The sequence below is a fragment of the Schistocerca piceifrons genome, chromosome 9 (genome assembly GCF_021461385.2).
Source record: "Schistocerca piceifrons isolate TAMUIC-IGC-003096 chromosome 9, iqSchPice1.1, whole genome shotgun sequence".
Taxonomy (NCBI): Eukaryota; Metazoa; Arthropoda; class Insecta; order Orthoptera; family Acrididae; genus Schistocerca; species Schistocerca piceifrons.
In genome coordinates this window covers 114,155,030-114,174,587 of record NC_060146.1, presented here as the reverse complement: position 1 = coordinate 114,174,587, position 19,558 = coordinate 114,155,030, and the positions used below count along the sequence as shown (strand labels likewise).

The following is a 19,558-nucleotide window of genomic DNA, read 5'->3' as shown; positions in this document are numbered from 1 at the left end:
TGTTACCAAGAAAGCCTGGATTGCAATTTTTTTGAAAATCCTAGTATAATACATTCGATCTAGGGGAGGCTATCATTTATATAAATTTTGTCTTATAACTATAATTTTTTGGTAACCAGAATTAGTCAGTATGTTATAATTAAAATAGTTTTTTTAATTTTTAATTTGGAATATTTTCTTATAAACTATCCAGGATTATGTTGTTATTGATACCACACAAGTCATAAAGGTAACTATTGCACTTGATATCAGCTACACTAAAAATTTACATTGGAAGTAACAAAATTTATACAGACATAATTATTATTATTATTATTGATTTAAGCCTACTAAGGAGCACTTATGACTCATTCTTATTTGATGCTCTCTTCCATTCCAAATATGTCTTGAGCACTGCTGATAATTTCTCCTCTCTCTCCTGAGAAAGGAGCTTCCGATGTTCAGGGACTCTAGGTGGTAGGGTCCATGAGTCTACCATAGCACAAAATTGGGAATGATCTTCTACCTCCAGATCAGAGGTCCCAGCCGAATCCAACTCCTTTAGTACTTCATTAAGCCACAGGCTTCCAGTCTTGGAGCTTTTAATCAATGAGAAGATCTTTTTGGTAAGCCTATTGTTCATTTGTTGTAGGTGCCCCAAAAAATTTAGTGACTCATAAGTGTCATCCCTGGGCTCTCATAATATACAGCTTTTTTTAAAATTTTTATTTATTTATATGTAATCTTGTGATAGTTATTCCTAGAATTGATTGGACTATGACATGTAATGCAGTATTGGTTAATGTGTACAATGTAGTGTCCACATATTAATGAAGATGGAAATTACAGTATTCACAGAAGTATTGAATCAAGCAGAATAAGATTGTTCGTTTAATCAAATACATGATTTTGCAGAACCTTAAACCTTTTTGTTACAAGGATCGTTGTTTGAGTCATTATTCAACAAAGACCAATAATAGAAATGCTACAGCAAAATTAAGAAAAAAGAATGATCACTTATCTTGATGAGGATAAAACATACATACAATGTCTAACCAATTTTCATATTTTACAAGGTATGAGGAGATTTTCAGCAAACAGTCTTATGATGTGTGTATATGAGGTTTACAAAATAATTAATTAATTATTGATCTACATGCTGTTGTAAGGATGAGGTAAGAGATGGCTGGAGGCAATAAAGAGCATACCACTTGCAATAGGAGTATTCTTATTGAAGAATTTTTGTGTTCTAGCCTATCTTCAGGTTGATGACAACTCTAATTAATGTTGAACTGATACATACTATCTGTAATCACAGAGGCTAAATTAAATATAGTAAAATTATCAGCAAAGCAATTACTTTGAAAAAAAGTTGCTGTTTCTTCTATTATAGAAAATAGTTATCTCTTACAAACTACTGCTTGATTATTATTTGTATAAGTACACTGGTGTTTCTGACGGATGGCAGTCAATATGTTAAAGAATAGAAATTTGTTTATACTAAGCATTGCTGGTTATGATGCTCCCAACAGAAATCTTCAGTCCTTAAACCTCCATAACCATGTAATTTGAAGAAAGAATGGTGATATTCTTTTAATTTTATTTTGAAGTTATGGGGATTCTCATTTGCTTCCTTTACTTCAGACAAGAGCTCATTTAGAACTTTGCACCAGAATACAGAATCTCACATATGACTCAAAACAGCATTTTATAACAAGGACTAAGACTGTACAGTAAATTGCTTAGAGAGATTAGGGAAATTACTAAAACAAACTTATTTAAAAAGACAGTTACAATGTACCTGTTAAGCAATACATTCTATACATTCAAGGGTTACTTAGACAATAGAGAGTAGGGATTTGGTAAAAAATGTAACAAATACAAATAATAATGACATTAATACAACATATATCATTTCATATAATGCCTTCAAACTATGTATTTTTCCTTCTCTTTCTTTATTTTGTGGAAAAACAGTCTTCCAAAGTGATGCAAGGCATAATAGTAAAACCTTACTCTTGTTTTCCTGACACCTCAGTTATTACAGAGGGATAGCAACTCAGTTTTCCCAGTTAGTGAATGGGAAGTTGTAATACACAGAACAGACACCAGCCATCATCACTACGGTCCTGAGTGAACTGTTAGTATGTGTAGAGCCACATTATGAAATAATGTGTACATAGACTGTGTAGCGTGCGCAGTGACTGGGAGTGGGAAATGAATTGACAGTGTAACACTAGTATTACATTATTAAATAACTTCTTTGCAAAACACTACTGCACAGGATGTTTATAATTAAACTTCTGCTACTTGAATCAGTGTAGATGGAAAACTATTTATTATACAGGTACCGAACTTCATAGGAATGACATCCAGGCTGTGTGCTGCAGGATTTGGTTGCTAGCAGGTGAGCTGCCATCAAGTAACAGTACTGGTGTGTCAGTGTGCATTACAGTTGCAGACTGTCAACATGGACCTGGACTAGGTGAACAGGACTTTAATAGTAAGGCTGTTTTATGAAAACAACAGCAATAGTGCTGTGCTCTTCATGAGTACTAATGTGTTAAAGAAAAACAGAGAGGTCCTCTTTCCACACTGGGGTCAAAGAACACAATTTGGAAGTTTGAGTTAACTGGTGATTTGGGAATTGCTCCTGAGAGAGACCAACGCCTAATTGCAGGACGAACTGTTGAAGAAGTTACTGTTATCATGACAGAATGCTGGATGCAATGTGTGATCTTCAAGCAGTGCACAAGCTGTGTTACAACAGCTGAATGTTCCATGGCCTACCATTTGAAAAGTGTTGCTGTTGTGGATACAGATGTTCATCACATTGAGCAACATTTATGACCTGCAGTGTAAACATGGTACCTAATTAATAAATGTTATCCTCTCAGGTGGCAATCAAAATGTGTTTCTTTGGGTGGTTTATATGTTATTTATCTTCCACATGTCCTTACAAATGTTTACACAAAGATTCATTGTCCTACCATCACTCGTTTTTCATGGGGGCTGTCTCAAGTAGTGAAAGTTTAATTACACTACTGGCCATTAAAACTGCTACACCACAAAGATGACATGCTACAGATGCAAAATTTAACTGACAGGAAGAAGATGCTGTGATATACAAATGATTAGCTTTTCAGAGCATTCACACAAGGTTGGTGCCGGTGGCGACACCTACAACGTGCTGACATGAGGAAAGTTTCCAACCAATTTCTCATACACAAACAGCAGTTGACCGGCGTTGCCTGGTGAAACGTTGTTGTGATGCCTCGTGTAAAGAGGAGAAATGTGTAACATCAATTTTCCGACTTTGATAATGGTCAGATTGTAGTCTATTGTGATTGCGGTTTATCCTATCGCGACATTGCTCCTCGTGTTGGTCAAGATCCAATGACTGTTAGCAGAATATGGAATCGGTGGGTTCAGGAGGGTAATACGGAACGCCGTGCTGGATCCCAACGGCCTTGTATCACTAGCAGTCGAGATGACAGGCATCTTATCAATGTGGCTGTAATGGATCGTGCAGCCGTGTTTCAATCCCTGAGTCAATAGATGGGGACGTTTGCAAGACAACAACCATCTGCATGAACAGTTTGACGACATTTTCAGCAGCATGGACTATCAGCTCAGAGACCATGGCTGCAGTTATCCTTGATTCTGCATCACAGGCAGGAGCACCCGTGATGTTGTAGTCAACGACGAATCTGGGTGCATGAATGGCAAAACGTCATTTTTTCGGATGAATTCAGGTTCTGTTTACAGCATCATGTTAGTCGCATCCATGTTTGGCGATATAGCGGTAAATGCACATTGGAGGTGTGTATTCGTCATTGCCATACTGCCGTATCACCCGACGTGATGGTATGAGGTGCCACTGTTACACGTCTCGGTCACCTCTTGTTCGCATTGATGGCACTTTGAACAGTGGATGTTACATTTCAGATGTGTTACAACCCGTGGCTCTACCCTTCATTAGATCCCTGTGAAACCCTACATTTCAGCAGGATAATGCACAACCGCATGTTGCAGGTCCTGTACGGGCCTTTCTGGATACAGAAAATGTTTGATTGCTGCCCTGGCCAGCACATTCTCAAGATCTCTCACCAACAGAAAACTTCTGTTCAACGGTTGCTGAGCAACTGGCTCGTCACAATACACCAGTCACTACTCTTGATGAAGTATGCAAATTCCCGTATATATGAATTAAGTTATTTTGTCAGCCTAAAAAGTACTACGTCAAGTTCAGTATCCTTGAAAAGTGATCTACGGATGAATAAAATTACTGCTGTTACTACTACTACTACTACTACTACTTCTACTGTTATTATTGCTGCTATTACACTACCAAATCATGGGATGAATGGTGGAAGAGAGAGAAAGAGAGAGAGAGACAGAGAAAGAGAGAGAGAGATTAAGAGAAGTTACCCTAGAAGAAATATGTTCACATGAGGTACTCAGTACATTCACTCACCATTAGAATGAAAGAGGACTACACTGCTGTACTTGAAACAGATAATTTTCTTCTGTTAGAGCAAACAGTTATAATATTTTGGTGGCTAATTTTTTATCCACATAACTACAAATTCTCTCGAGACAATAAATACATTATGAGACAGGATTGTTGATTAGTATTTACCTTTCAGAGATCAAACATGTAGTACTACGTACTACCAATAGACACAAATAAAAGCAAAAGTGACCACGATGAAAGAACTAATAATTCCAAAAGGTAGGATAGTGTATGCACTTATATATGTGTCATTCATCATTCACACATTGTGTTCCATCAATTCCAACATGAAGGATGTAGAATGATTCAAGTTATACGTTCACAGTCAGAAGACAGCACTGCTGGCTGCATCTGTAAAGTACACTAACCACAAACTGTGACCAGAACTAATCAACTCAAATGGATAATTCTGGGAATTACTGCTAGATTGCTTCACACATGTATGTTAGCTGAAGAACACCTTTATAAAACGCCATTGCTATTCCTCCTATACTACTCAGTTGTTGTTGTTATCTAATACTTCAAACACAGCATTTCAACTTTAGACAAACCACCATTAGCTGTCTACACACTGACAAAGTCAAGACCGATCTTATACAAATACACTACCTGAGCAAAAGTTGTTGTATCTGTGGACCTAACCGAATATTGCACATGTCCTGCAGTTGCATTGGTTGCCACAGTTTCCCATCGCGACCGCCGGTGGCGCGTGGCGTTGAAGCCGACTGAAGACGTCGCGCCATTGCTGAGCTGAGGCCTACAGCACCCTCTGGCTACATGATATAACAGGAGCGCTGGCCCTGAGTCAGGGAGTCTTACAGACAGCTCGTTGCAGTCGTCAGTGCCGTCGTTCATTGTCTGGTTAGCTGGTTCGCTGTGTGGTTCAGTATTGTATAATGACCAGGCCACGAATCAGGAATATTCTTTGGACACTAATTGGAACTGTATCTATGGTACACTCTTTGCTGTCAATAAAGCTAAGCAACTGTTTTATACTAGCTGGTGCTTATTTGTCACTAATCGTTTTCCTGCCACCAGATTTTAGTCACAACCTGGTCACGTCCTACTACATATCCAAATTATGGTTGCCATGCCTGGGCAGCCATAAAAGTGGCGACGATGATGGGATTGGTCATCTCACAAGTGCTCCTTTCCACCCTCAGTCCAATGGTGAGGCTGAGCAGTTTGTCCATATTTTTAAACAACAGATAAGCACACTTTGCGTCACCCACACAAGAGACCAAGCTTTGCTCACATTCCTTTCATCTTATCATTCGCAGCCTTGTGTTGGCCCGTCGCTGGCAGAGTTGTTTCATGGCCATCGCAACAGAACTTTGCTCACCCTGCTGCACCCGCCACTGCATACGCCAGCACCGCTGCGGCTGCATGATTGATTTGCGCCTAACACTCCTGTGTATTGCAGGTTGTTTGTCGGCCGCCACCGCTGGGGGGCAGGGTACCATCGTCCGGCAGTTGGGTTCCCACATATTTCTTGTTTCCACCCCTGTCGGCTTGCAGCGCCACCACCACAATCAGCTACGGCTTTGCCGTGCTAGCGACACTTCCGCAGGCTTCCCGGTTGCAGACCCACAGGTGGACTTGCCCCGGTTCCTGGATGGCGGGCATCCCTCATCGACCCCGCCCTCGCAGCTGTCGTCGCTGCAGGAGCTTTCCCCGATGGAAGTCGATACAGTTGTCTGGGCTGGTCCAGCCCGCCCTATGGCTCTTCCTAGCTGGGACTCCATCACTGCCTCTTCTCCTGGGTCATCTTCGCCACCGCCCAAGGCTTCATCATCGTCCTCGAGCATCCAGGTGCATTAAGTGTTGGGTCCATCGTGGCTGCTGTGCGTTGCATCCTTGGGGTTGTTTTGGCTTCAGTGCAGGGTGAATGCCAGGATGCGGGAGTAGACGCCACCCGGTCTTGGTCCGTCGTCTCACAGTAGCCACCCTCCCCCCCCCCCCCCCCCCCCCCCCCTTCGTCGTCAGACCCTGGCAGCACCTGACGTCTCGGTGGCCTTTCAAGGAGGGAGGAATGTTGTATCCGCAGACCCAACCGAATATTGCACATGTCCTGCAGTCGCATCGGTTGCCACAGTTTCCCATCGCGACTGCCGGTGGCACGTGGCGTTGAAGCCGACTGAAGACGTCGCGCCATTGCTGAGCTGGGGCCTACAGTGCCCTCTGGCTACACAATATAACAGGAGCACTGGCCCTGAGTCAGGAAGTGTTGCCGACAGCTCGTTGCAGTTGACAGTGCCATCGTTCATTGTCTGGTTAGGTAGCTTGTTGTGTGATTCAGTATTGTATAACGACTTAGGCCACGAATCAGGAATATTCTTTGGACACTAATTGGAACTGTATCTATGGTACACTCTTCGCTGTCAATAAAGCTAAGTAACTGTTTTATACTAGCTGGTGCTTATTTGTCACTAATCATTTTCCTGCCACCAGATTTTAGTCACCACCTGGTCACGTCCTACTCCATATCCAAATTATGGTTGCCACACTCGGGCAGCCATAAAAAAAGTGTGTGGACACCCCTATGTAATGTGGAAGTGGCCACCAGATGATGTGAGAGATGGATTCACCAGAGTGAGACGTGGGGTATTGTGTTGCCAGTAGAGAAGCAATAAGAGCAGAACGGATTGGTCAGCAGAGCTCAATGACTTTGAATGTGGACCAGACATGTCACCCCAGAAACAAATCTGTCAGGGATATTTCAAATCTTCTATAGGTGCTGTAATTTGACTTTGAAGTGAGAATGCAAAGGAACAAGCTCAGCTAAACTGAGACCAGGTAGACCTCATATACTAATATACAGGGACTGTCAAGCACTGAAGAGGAGTGTTGGAAAAAATTGAATGAAATCAGTGGAAGGAATCACTAGTGAGTTCTAAAGAGTTACTAGCAATCAGGCTATGGCAATGACTATGGGTAATGAGTTGAACACAATGTGGTACAGTGGTAGAGCAGCTCCTCATAAGCCACAGGTTTTTGTAGTCATTGCTAAGTGATGCTTGAGGTGATGTAAAGTGTGATGCCACTGGATAGTGGATGACTGGAAACAAGTGAGTGATTTGGAGTGATGAACATTTTACACCCATGGCAATACAATGGAAGTGTTTAGGTGGGGTATACCAGGAGAACGTTATTTGTGATCACCGTGAAGTACGCAGGATGTGGTGTTACGTTACGGAAGTGTTTTTCATGGTTATGGTGTGGTCCCCTTATTGCACTTATGAAAACACTAAATTTTGAAGGATTTCAACACATTTTACAGCATTGCGAACTGCATACAGTAGAGGAACAGTTCAGAGAGATGACTGTATCAGCCCTCTCATAAAACAGCATCTGTGAGGCAAGTTTTGTAGGCAATAACATTCCTGAAATGGATTGGCCAACTCAGAGTACTGAACAACTGTGGAATGAGTTAGAATGTCAACTGTGCTCCACAGTCCCAGCGTCACTACTTTCTTCAGGTTTGGTTCTTGAGGAAAAAATGGGTTGCCATTCTTCCACAGACATTCAGACGCTTCACTGAAAGTGTCCCCAGTACAATTCAAGCTGTCATAAAGGTGAAGGGGTGACACACACCACATTACTGTTCACTAATAGGTGTCTGAATACTTTTGATCAGATAATGTATTACAGCTGCCCTGACTTCACATTTTGAGTCCAAGTAATCTGATGAACTGTACAAAGAGTAGCTAATAATGTAGTATTTTACTTTACATTTAAATATTCTGAGATTTTAAACCCAATGCATCCATCAAAGGAGTGGCTTAGAAAAAACTAAATACTGTTCATTAGCATCAGGACATTACCAGCTAGATTAATAGACTAGATAAGGGGGATTTAACAAAGATCATCTTGTTTCATTACAGGATTCTTTAATCTGTGTGAAAGCATTACAAAATGCTAAACAAATTCCTGTGGCAGACACTACAAGAGAAGCGTGCATTGCAGAGTTTACTTTAGCTGTTCCGAATGTGTTAAATTTAAGAAGAATTAGGGCAACTTATTTCTTCTTCACATACATGTCCCTCAAAGTGAACACAATGAGAAAATCAGAGAAATTTTACTGGCTATCATTCTCCACACATGACGTTTGTGAATGGAACAGTAAAGGAGCGTAAACAGAGTGGTGCCAGAAGTAACCTCCCCCACGCACTGTGAGGTGACTTGCAATGTACATGTGTAGATGAACATGTACACTGAAGTGACAAAAGTCATTGGATAACTCCTAATATTGTGTCAGACCTCCTTTTGCCTCGCATAGTACAGGAACTCAATGTGGCATGGACTCAACTATATATTGGAAGTCCCCTGAATAAATATTGATCCATGCTGCCTTTATAGTTGTCCCTAACTGCTAAAGTGTGCCTGGTGCAGAATTTTATGCACAAACTGACCTCTCAACTGTGTCCCATAAATGTTTGATGTCATTATGGCATTCACATTGGGCAATCTGAGTGGGCAAATGATTCACTCATATTGTCCAGAATGTTTTTCAAACAAATTGCAAACAGTTGTGGCTTGGTGATATGGTGCATTATCATCCATAATAATTTCGTCATTGTTCAGGTACGTGAAGTCCATGAATGACTGCAGATGGTCTCTAAGTACCCAACCATAACCTTTTCCACTCAAAGAGCAGTTCAGCTGGACCAGAGGATGCAACCCATTTCATGTAAACACAGCCCATGCCATTATGGATGCACCACCAGCTTGCAAAGTGCCTTGTTAACAACCTGGATCCATGGGTTCATGGGGTCTGCACCACACTTGAACCCAGCTATCAGCCCTTAGCAACTGAAATCGGAGCTCATCTGATGGTGCCACGGTTTTCCAATCATCTAGGATCCAAGCGATATGGTCACAAGTCGCCACACACCGTCAGGTGGCTTGCGGAGTATGAATGTAGACGTAGATGTAGATGTAGATGTAGAAGCACTGCAGATGGTGTCATGCTGTTACAAAGGCACTGACATCGACCATCTGCTGCCGTAGCCCATTAACACCACATTTTGCCACCTGTCCAAATGGATACATTCGTCATATGACACACATCAATTTCTGCAATGTTGCTTCTCTGGTAGCAATGACAACTCTAACAGCTCTAGATTGTTATGTCCAGGCTGTTGGTCACTGTGTTATCACTGGTGAGAGGTAATGCCTGAAATGTGGTATTCTCAGCACACTCTTGACACTGTAGATCTCATAATATTGAATGTGTTAATGATTTCCAAAATGGAATGTCAAATGTATTTAGCCCCATCTACCATTCTGCTTTCAAAGTCTGTTAATTCCCACAGTGCGGGCATAATCACATCAGAAAATGTTACACACAAACCACCTGAGTACAGATGACAGCTCTGCCAATGCACTGACCTTTTATACCCTGTGTACACAATACTTCTGCCAATGCACTTCCCTTTTATACCATGTGTACGTGATTCTACTGCCATGTTTATATGTACAACTGCTATCCCATTACTTTTGTCACCTCAGTGTAGATCACGATATGAGAATTTATGTTTTGTGGCATGTACAAATCATAGAGATGCTTACCCATTTCTTTGGAGCTGTGTGGAAACTCGCACCATCTGACCGAGGACTGCCGCTGCAGTCTCTTCGACTCCGGCATTGCTGCACCTCAACAGGATATCCACGACTACAGACACACAGCGATCTGATGCGTCACTGCTCGATGATACTGCCTCAGTTTCACTGAGTTTGAGTGCGAGATCACAGAAAGCCTGCAGTCAGGGTAATCATTTTAAGTTTATTCATTAGTTATTATCATCACTATTATCATCAACATTATTTAGATATAAATTATCCATTTGATGGAAGGATCTTGGAATTCTCACACTTACTTCCCAACAGATTTATTTCTTATTGGTTTTTGTTGCTGATAAAAATCATTCAGGTGAACTGTGATTTGCACAATGACAATATAAGACCCAAAAATAATTTTCGTGTAGACTTTGCCTCTTGTTCAAGTTTCAAATTTGAGTCATATACTCTGGTGATAAGATATTCAACAAGCTCCCATCTCACAAATTAAAAGATTGAAAATCCATACCAATTCAAAAGAAAATTGAAAACGTACTTCATTAGCCACTATTTCTCAAATTAACTTAATACATGGTGTACATAAAGTCTGGGAATGCTTTCAATTATTTATTGCACAGGAACTAAACATTGTACAGATGTCATACATATTGCACTTTGAAGAGAAACTCTGAAAGTTTCTTTTACAAACATTTGATATGCAAACCATGAGTGACCCAGCAGATGTCAATACGGTAATCGAATTCTTGCCATACCCGTCCCAACATGGCATCATCATCTGTGGCAGTCGTGTCCCGTATTCTCTCCTGGAGCTCTGCTACATCACATGGTAGGGGCAGTACATACACCAAATCTTTAATGTGTCCTCACAGAAAAAAGTCACACGGAGTGAGATCTGATGATCGGGGAAGCCATTTCATGAAACAGCTGTCCCCTTATGAAGCACAGTCAATTGATGCAAATGGGGTGGAGCCCCATCCTGCTGAAAGATGAATGGAGAGTCTGATTGCATTTGAGGCATCAGCCATTGCTGCAACATGTTCAAGTAGGAATAGTCAGTGACAGTGCTGTCGGCAAAGAAGAATCGCCTGTACAGTTTTCAACATGACAAGGCACAAAAATCATTTACCTTTGGGGAATTGTGCTCAAATTCAGTGCATTCGTGTGGATGTTTTGTACCTCAGATTTGACAATTATGCCTGTTTACTTTCCCATTAGTGTGAAAAGTGGCTTCATTACTAAAAATTAAGCGATCAAAAATGCCATCCCCATCCTCATTCAATTGTTGCAACTGCGAACAAAACTCAAAATGCTTGTCTTTGTCATCATAATTGAGCTTCTGCACTAGCTCCAATTTGAATGGTTTCATAGACAGGTTCTGTTCCAGGACTTTCCACACTGTCATTGGAGCCACTTCGAGTTCACAGGATGCACGACGCACCAATTTCTTTGGACTCCTTATGAATGTCTCTCATACTTGCTTCACATTCACTTCACTCACACTGGGATGTCCACTTCTCTTTGTCAGGCACAAGCAACCCATTGTAATGAATTTGTTGTGCCAGTGGTAAATGGCCTTCCTTTTTGGTGGCTTCTTACTGTACTCAATTCTAAACATCAGTTGAACAGTGGTAGCACAATTGTTTTCGTTGAACTCCAACACACAGAAAGCTCACTCCGCACCTGAACTCATCACGTTTGTGACTAGTGCTGAGTATCGACAAAATACCAAACTATGCTGTGGCAGTATACATGAAACAAAAGATTTCAGGGTTTCTCTTCTAAATGACATATGTATGATATCTGTACAATGTTTGGTTCTTATGCAATAAATAATTGAAAGTGTTCCCAGACTTTTTGTACTCCTAGTACATAGATTCAGGGATTGAAAGCACTGTTATCTACATGGCAAGAAATAGTATTTGTTACAGGGCATCATGTCAAACAGTAAAGTGTAGCCAGTGAGATGTAGCACGATCTATGACGTCAACATGCACAGTGGCCACATGTTTGTTTTGTATAGTGGTTGAAAGAGTTGGCTCTGACTTCCAGTAACTGCCTGTTAGGGATCAGAGTATGGGTTTAATGTTGCAGGCTGCATACTTTCTAAATCAAGACGCCGCTATAACATCAGTTCTGTACTGCCTCGATGCCTCCCCGCCATAGTTCCGCAAGTATGATGAGTCTGAGAACAGTGGCGCTGTGGTTACTTCCTTCTCAACCACTCATTTTCTCTTACTGAAATGCACAGAAAGATAAGTCTCGTCATGACTTGCAAGGCAACATCCCCACCTTGACCTCATATTTTAAGGAGAAAATAGCACACTTGGAAGATATCGGACCCAGCAATTGATCCCACATGAAAATTTGGACCATAATTGTGATATTACACAGTTATGACCTTCTGAAAATATATACACATTGTATGAATAAACATCAGCAACTGAAGAAATGGTGTTGATGATTTTTGATTATCAATTTAATCATGGCAGTCAAGTTGAAGAACAGTGCAATTCCTGCAAATGTACTTCAGTTTTACAATTTCAGCTTTTTATCCAAATAAAATAATACACAATAGTGATATTAGTAATTAAATAACATTATTCTTTAATAAAATACTATCATTTCATTAATATACACTGCATTTGTGAATCATAACATAAAATTTTCAAAGCAGAATGATCTCTGTCTCCAACTACAGGTTACAAACCACATACTTTGACACAATAAACAAAGTACTACCACTTGTATCTTTGCTAACATTATGAACACTGGCATCTGCAGTGGGGTGGAGCAAGTGAAAGCAGCCAGTGCACACAAAGTTTAAGAGCTCTCCATGCAGCCAGTCATAACTTTGTGCCTTCAATATTATGGCCCAAATTTTCAAGCGGAATTGATTGCTGAGGATGATATCTTGCAAGTGAGCTGTTGATACTTCCTTGTCAGTATATAAGTTGAGTACATGATCTTGCTGTTGTAAAGTACCATTCACAGAGGGAAATGGTCAATTATTGGGATCAGATGATCTTTAACAAAGCTGTGTTTCATGACACTGTGGCAGATGTAAGACAAAAATTTAGGGATGTAGTGTATACAATTGCAAATGTCTTCCGATGGAGGTGGAGTGATTTCTGGAAGAAGTTCCAGGCCATAATCCACACTTCAGACAAAAAACATGTATATTTTGTTCAGTGCAAACAAATATATATCTGCATGTTGTGTGTGTGTTTTTGTGAAGTAACAGAATGAAACAACACATAAAGAGTGAAATGCAGACCATATTGCAGTATCCGATACTAACTCCTGATGCATATGCGAACTTATGTAACTTAATGAGCAAACATTGTAATGACATTTATTGACTAAATTAATGGAATTGAGGTATCAGAAACATAATAATAATGAAATACAGTTAAAGTAAGATAAAATATAACCATATACTTTGAAGTCTTATTGAGAGTGCATACTTGTGCTTCCTTCTTTGGATAGCAATTTATCGTAGATAATTACATAATTTGGAAAAAGATCTACATTACTAATATTGTCTGCCAGGTCATTAACACAAAACATGAACAGCAAGGTTTCCAACACACTTCCTTATAGTTCACCTGAAAATTAATTATAATTCTGTCTACGGTTTTAATCCTACTTATGTTAACAAATTTTGTTGAGTTCTCAAGAAATTATTAATCATGTTCCTTTCTTTAATTTAATTTCATCTATGGCTTCTTTACCAGTGCATCTTGGAATAACATTCCATACTGATTAAATTTTATTGGCTGGGCTAGCAGCTACAAATGAGATGTGCATGTACCTGGATTCCAGTGCTTTTTGTAATAAAGATGACACTACTTCCAGACAATTGCGTATATGCTCATTTTTCTACATATCGATCATTTGATATCCACTGCTGGATAAACACCTCTATCTTGTCCATGCACTACATTATTTATCAATCCACAGCAATATTCCTCACATGTTTCCTAATGTCACCTATTCACATCCTATTGGAACCCAACAAAAGAACTTCCTCAGTGCATCGACAACCCTGATTCCCCTCCCTGTGTTATTCATTCATTCGTTCGTTCATCAAGCTCCCCCCTTCAGTAATGTGGAATGCATCAAGGTATACATTAATACAAGACAAGGAAATCATAGAAAATTAATCTGTAAAATGAATTACCAATAAACATTGACTGTACTGCATAACACTATCTGTCCTTTCATCAGCTGAATGTAAGCAAGTACATTGCAAGGAAAGACACTACTTTGACATCTACATCCACATCTACATCTGCTTCCTCAGTTATACTAAATCTTTGCTGTTTATAACATATTTGTAGCTAAATTTGTATTTTCCAACGAAATTATTCCTCTACACCTGTAACAATGGATGTTTGTTTACAAGCCACTTCTATATGTCATTTAGCTTTACAATAAGCCCTGATATCTGCCTTGTAGTTGACAAACTCAACCTCAGCAGGCACAGTGCAAATGATAGTTGAACAGGCCTACATGTTATTCGTAGCTAAAAGTTAAAGCGTTACTCTTACAAAGAAACAAACTACACAGTTTCAAACATGCAGTAATGATCATTTAACACCAGAAGTAGACATTAATTTTCATACACTCCATGAAGCACAGTCCTTGATATGCAGCTACATAACAAAGTAAAATGAAATAAACTAATCATGAAGTTCAGTTCATCTTGTTAAGTCCTTTGAAGCATCTCTCACTGTGTTGACCTAAAGACAGGACTGTTGTTTGGAAAAAGCATATCTGTGTCATTAGCTGTACAATGGTATGTTTATTCTTGACCATTTTCAATTAATACAATCATCTCCATAGGAGAAAAACAAGGTACATCAATGGTTCAAACATACATTTGATGTATATTGTTTTTATCAACCAGTTTTGATTAGTACAATCATCTACACAGGACAAAAACAGCATACATCAGTGGTTCAAACATACATTTGCAGTACCCTGTTTTTCTCCTGTGAAGATGATTGTAATAATCAAAACTGGTAGAGAATAAACATACAGTTGTACAGCTGATGGATAAAGTATGCTTTTTCTTCCAAATTATCTAACAGCTCCAGCCATAGTTACCTACAGAAAGTTCTACAGAATGTTGGATTATTTTGCATATTTTCATTCATTGGCTTATCTTATGCAATTGTCTCCTGGGGCAGCGAACCTCAAACAAATAGTACGTTTGTTCAGCAGAAGCAAGCAGTAAGAATATTGTGTAAAGGAGGCAAGTGCACATCTCACACCTTTTTAAGGATGTTGGAATTCTTACACTCATTTCTGAATGCATTTAACCCTACATGGTTTTTGCTGGTGATAATAAAAATCAGTATCAGCTAAACTGTGGTTTACATGGCCACAAGACAACACAAAAAAATAATTTTCAAGTGGACTTTGCCTCCTACTCCAAGTTTCAGAGTGGAGTTACGTACTTTGATGGCAAGCTATTCTACAAGCACTTGTCTGATATAAAACAAGAAAATGGGAAACCTACCAGCTCAAAAGAAAATTAAAAAATATACCTCATTAGCCACTATTTCAATAGTTATATGAATATTTAGATTCACAGATGTTGAAAGATTCCATTAACCACGTGTCAACTAGTAGTTTTTGTTACAAAGCTGTACGACAAGTAATAATGTTCTAAAAAAAATACCATTGTGTATTTATGTCAGTCTGGGGGCTCCTCCCAAATCTTTCGATCAATTTCAACCATATTTGGTACACGAACAGCAAACTTCATGAGTATCAGCACTGTGTCATTTATGATCTCCTAGCTCCAATAGGAGCAGTGATTTTGGTGAATGTGTTTTTCCAGCACCTGCCATGTAGGCTGCCCTGCACAATAGGCATGTTTTGTAGGAATAGTGTAGGCTTGCATTATCGAGCTGCTTTGCAGGGCGACCTACACTTCAGGGACGAGAAAGGTTTTTCCAGCCCCCAGCGTGTAGGTTACCCCTTATAACAGGTGTGATATTGGACAGCCTTATCGACTTGAATTGCTGGGCAGCCTACACACCAGGGGCAAACAAATGATTTAGGCTGCCAGCACGACTGGCGTGTTGTGGGAGTAGTACTGACCTGCACTATCAACTTGTTTCGCAGCAAAGTTAGCTTACTGGCACAGCTGGGGGAGGGTTGGGATGGATAGAGAGGGAATGGAGAGAGCAGGGGTGGGGGGCAGTTTGAGATAGATAGAGAAAGAGGGGTCAGAAGGGGATGGTCAAAGAGAGAGGTGGCAGCAGGGGAGGGACAGATAGAGTGTGGGACAAGGTGATGGAGAGACAGGAGGAGTGATGTGGATGTATACATATATACATAGACAGTGTGGAGGATATGAGATGGACAGAGAGAGCAGAGGAGTAAGGAGGATATGGATACAGAGTAGTTGGGGGGGGGGGGGGGAGGGGAGATGATATGGACAGAGAGTGGGAGAAGATGGGCAGAGAGAGAGAGAGAGAGAACAGGTATTAGCATGCCTCACAGGGGCTACACGTGCAATGGCCATGGCTGAGCAGAGAGAGGAGAGAGGGGGGGCGGGGGAGATAGATAATGAGACTGGTGGGAGGGGATGGGGAAGAATGAGATAGAGGTAGGAGATATGAGGAGAGAGACAGATAGAGATAGGGGAGAAGGTGATGGACAGAGAGGGAAGGATGCAAGAGGTAGGTGGAAGGCGTGTAGGTTTAGATGCAAAATGAATAAGAGGAAGGTGAGATGGACATAGAGAGATGGAAGAGAATATGGAGAGATGGAGGCTTGGAAGATATGGTGAGAATTAGGGGAAGGAAGAAATAGACAGAGAGAGGAGATGATAATATGGAAAGGCAGATAGAGTGGGATGGAGGAGATGGAGTGATAAAGGTAGGAGAACAAGATGGAAGGAGAGACAGGAGAGGAAGAGATAGACAAAGAGAGGGGGGAAGAGATGGTGTGTGCAATATAGGTGTGGAATGTGTACATGAGCAAAGTCACTGGAAAAAGGCTAGTAGTAGATAAACAGGACGTATGTTGTGTAATGCAGTAGGCAGCATCTGTTTTCGAGGTAGCAGCTTCCTTTCTAATTTACTTGATCAGATTTAAATGGCACAAATGTGAATAGCAGTAAACAGTAGATCAGTTTGGTTGGATGCAAACAGACACGCAGCATGATTTTCAAATGCTCTGTTTATGTTATCAGTTTTTCAGTCATTCATGCCCTCAACACGCCTCCTCATATATCACATACCTATCATCATTCCACAACTCTAGTATGAAACTAGATACATCCAGCATCATGGCTATATCTTTGCTTGAGACTAGCTCCAGTATCCTTCTCCCTTTCAACCATATGATTATTGAACACTTTAGCCTGTATGAAATGTACACTCTGCAGTGGAGTGTGCACTGATATGAAACTTCCTGGCAGATTAAAACTGTGTGAAAACTGAGAAAAGTTGTGAGGATGGGCGGTGAGTTGCATTTTGGTAGCTCAGTCAATAGAGCAATTGCCCGTGAAAGGCAAATGTCCCAAGTCTGAGTCTTCATCTGGCACACAGTTTCAGTCTTCCAATTTAGGCAATGATTCCAATGCCTCTAAGCACTATGGGACTTAACTTCTGAGGTCATCAGTCCCCTAGAACTACTTAAACCTAACTAACCTAGGGACATCACACACATCCATGCCCGAGGCAGGATTCGAACCTGCAACCGTAGCGGTCGCGCTGTTCCAGACTGTAGCGCCTAGAACCGCTCGGCCACCCTGGATGGCCAATTTAGCCTGTAAGCTGCGTCCTACCAAAATCCATACTGCATTCAAGAGGAGATTAAAGTTTTATCTTTTATCATTTTCAAAGCTTCCCTCTCTATACTTTTATCTTCTCTTTCTATTTCACTTTTCTTCTCTCTGCCTTATCTGCTATTCTTACCCTATTATCTCTTGTTCTTCCTCTGATCAGACAACTTCTGCAGTTGATTACTTCTGTACTCTTGTCATAGGTTTCTGTTAGATGTGCCTACTCGCATACAAAAAGAATATAATGGGGAAATTGCTTATTGTTAATGAGACTAATAGTGCTTAAATTCCACATATTATTATTACTATTATTATTATTATTATTATTATTATTATTACTGTTATTATTGATATTATACATGGCTCATGTACCATACACATTCTAAGATTTACTCACTGAGGAAGTCTGGTTACATGTAAGAAGTACCTGAAGGCATAATCTTGTCCAGTTAAATCCACACATATAAAACCACCAGACAGATTTTAACCAAACTAGGTACACATATCACTTGCTATATGGAAAGAATTGCTGTGCTGATAAGAACCATCTACCTCTCAAAGGGTTGGGGGAGTGAAATGAAGTGTAGATCACGATGTGCAGACACCCAGATTTTATACGCACAATATTTGACATTGAGAGTACTTAGTGACTTGCAAAACTTTACACATTATTTCAAAACTTTACAAAACTTTTTCTTGGTGACATGCCCTACAAATTAATGAAAGGAAGAAAGTTTATCACTTACTAGGTTTTCACTGTTCATGCAGTAAAACAGCCACATCAAGCATGATGTTTTAATTTATTGCTCCTTTACTACTAACTGTATTCGCAACACATTTTTCATACAGTATTTACAAATACCACTGAATGTATCTGAAAAATTATGTCATTCTATGAGACATAATTCAGGAGATATGACATTGTACATAATTGCATGAAAAATTGCTGCATCATTTATGACATTTAAATTTATTACTTCTTTGCACCCAACTCTATTCACAAGATATTTTGCAGACAGCATCCACATATGCTACTGAATGCACCTGCAAAAGTATACTATTGTACTGCAAATATACCAGGAGCTATGACATCATAAACATGGAGCTGCACGAAAATGAAAGCGCACAGTGGAAGTCTCCAGAGATATAGGTAAAATTTGTGCACAAATCTGCACAAAAAGTATTAAATATATGTGGCAGGTACATATGCAGACATAGCCACGAGTAGAAGGAAACCTCCGAAGCCTCTTGACTGATTTCAGCCAAACTTGTTGTACACTTTACTTACTATCTCCTATTTGTGGTTGGAGTGAGAACATGGAGAGAAAAGGTAGGAAGAGATGGACAGAGAGAGACAGGAGGAAGGGGGATGGAGGACAAGGATAGACATGGACACAAACAATTGAATCTCAATGTAGACAAGTGTAATGAGCTGTGAATACATAGAAAGAAAGATCCCTTAGCATTTAGCTACAATATAACAGGTCAGCAACTGGAAGCAGTTAATTCCATAAATTATCTGGGAGTATGCACTAGGAGTGATTTAAAATGGAATGATCATATAAAGTTGATTGTTGGTAAAGCAGATGCCAGACTGAGATTCATTGGAAGAAACCTAAGGAAATGCAATCTGAAAACAAAGGAAGTAGGTTACAGTACGCTTGTTTGCCCACTGCTTG

The 19,558-nt window shown here is 40.2% G+C and overlaps 1 protein-coding gene across 1 annotated transcript in view; it reads right to left on the bottom strand.

Moving 5' to 3' along the window:
• Positions 1-19,558, bottom strand: part of LOC124716914 — a 381,964-nt gene that overhangs the window by 120,700 nt on the left and 241,706 nt on the right. Inside the window, exon 18 of the mRNA XM_047243483.1 lies at positions 10,067-10,254. Within this exon, the coding sequence (XP_047099439.1) occupies positions 10,067-10,254 (188 nt within the window). The remainder of the gene's footprint in view (positions 1-10,066; positions 10,255-19,558) is intronic.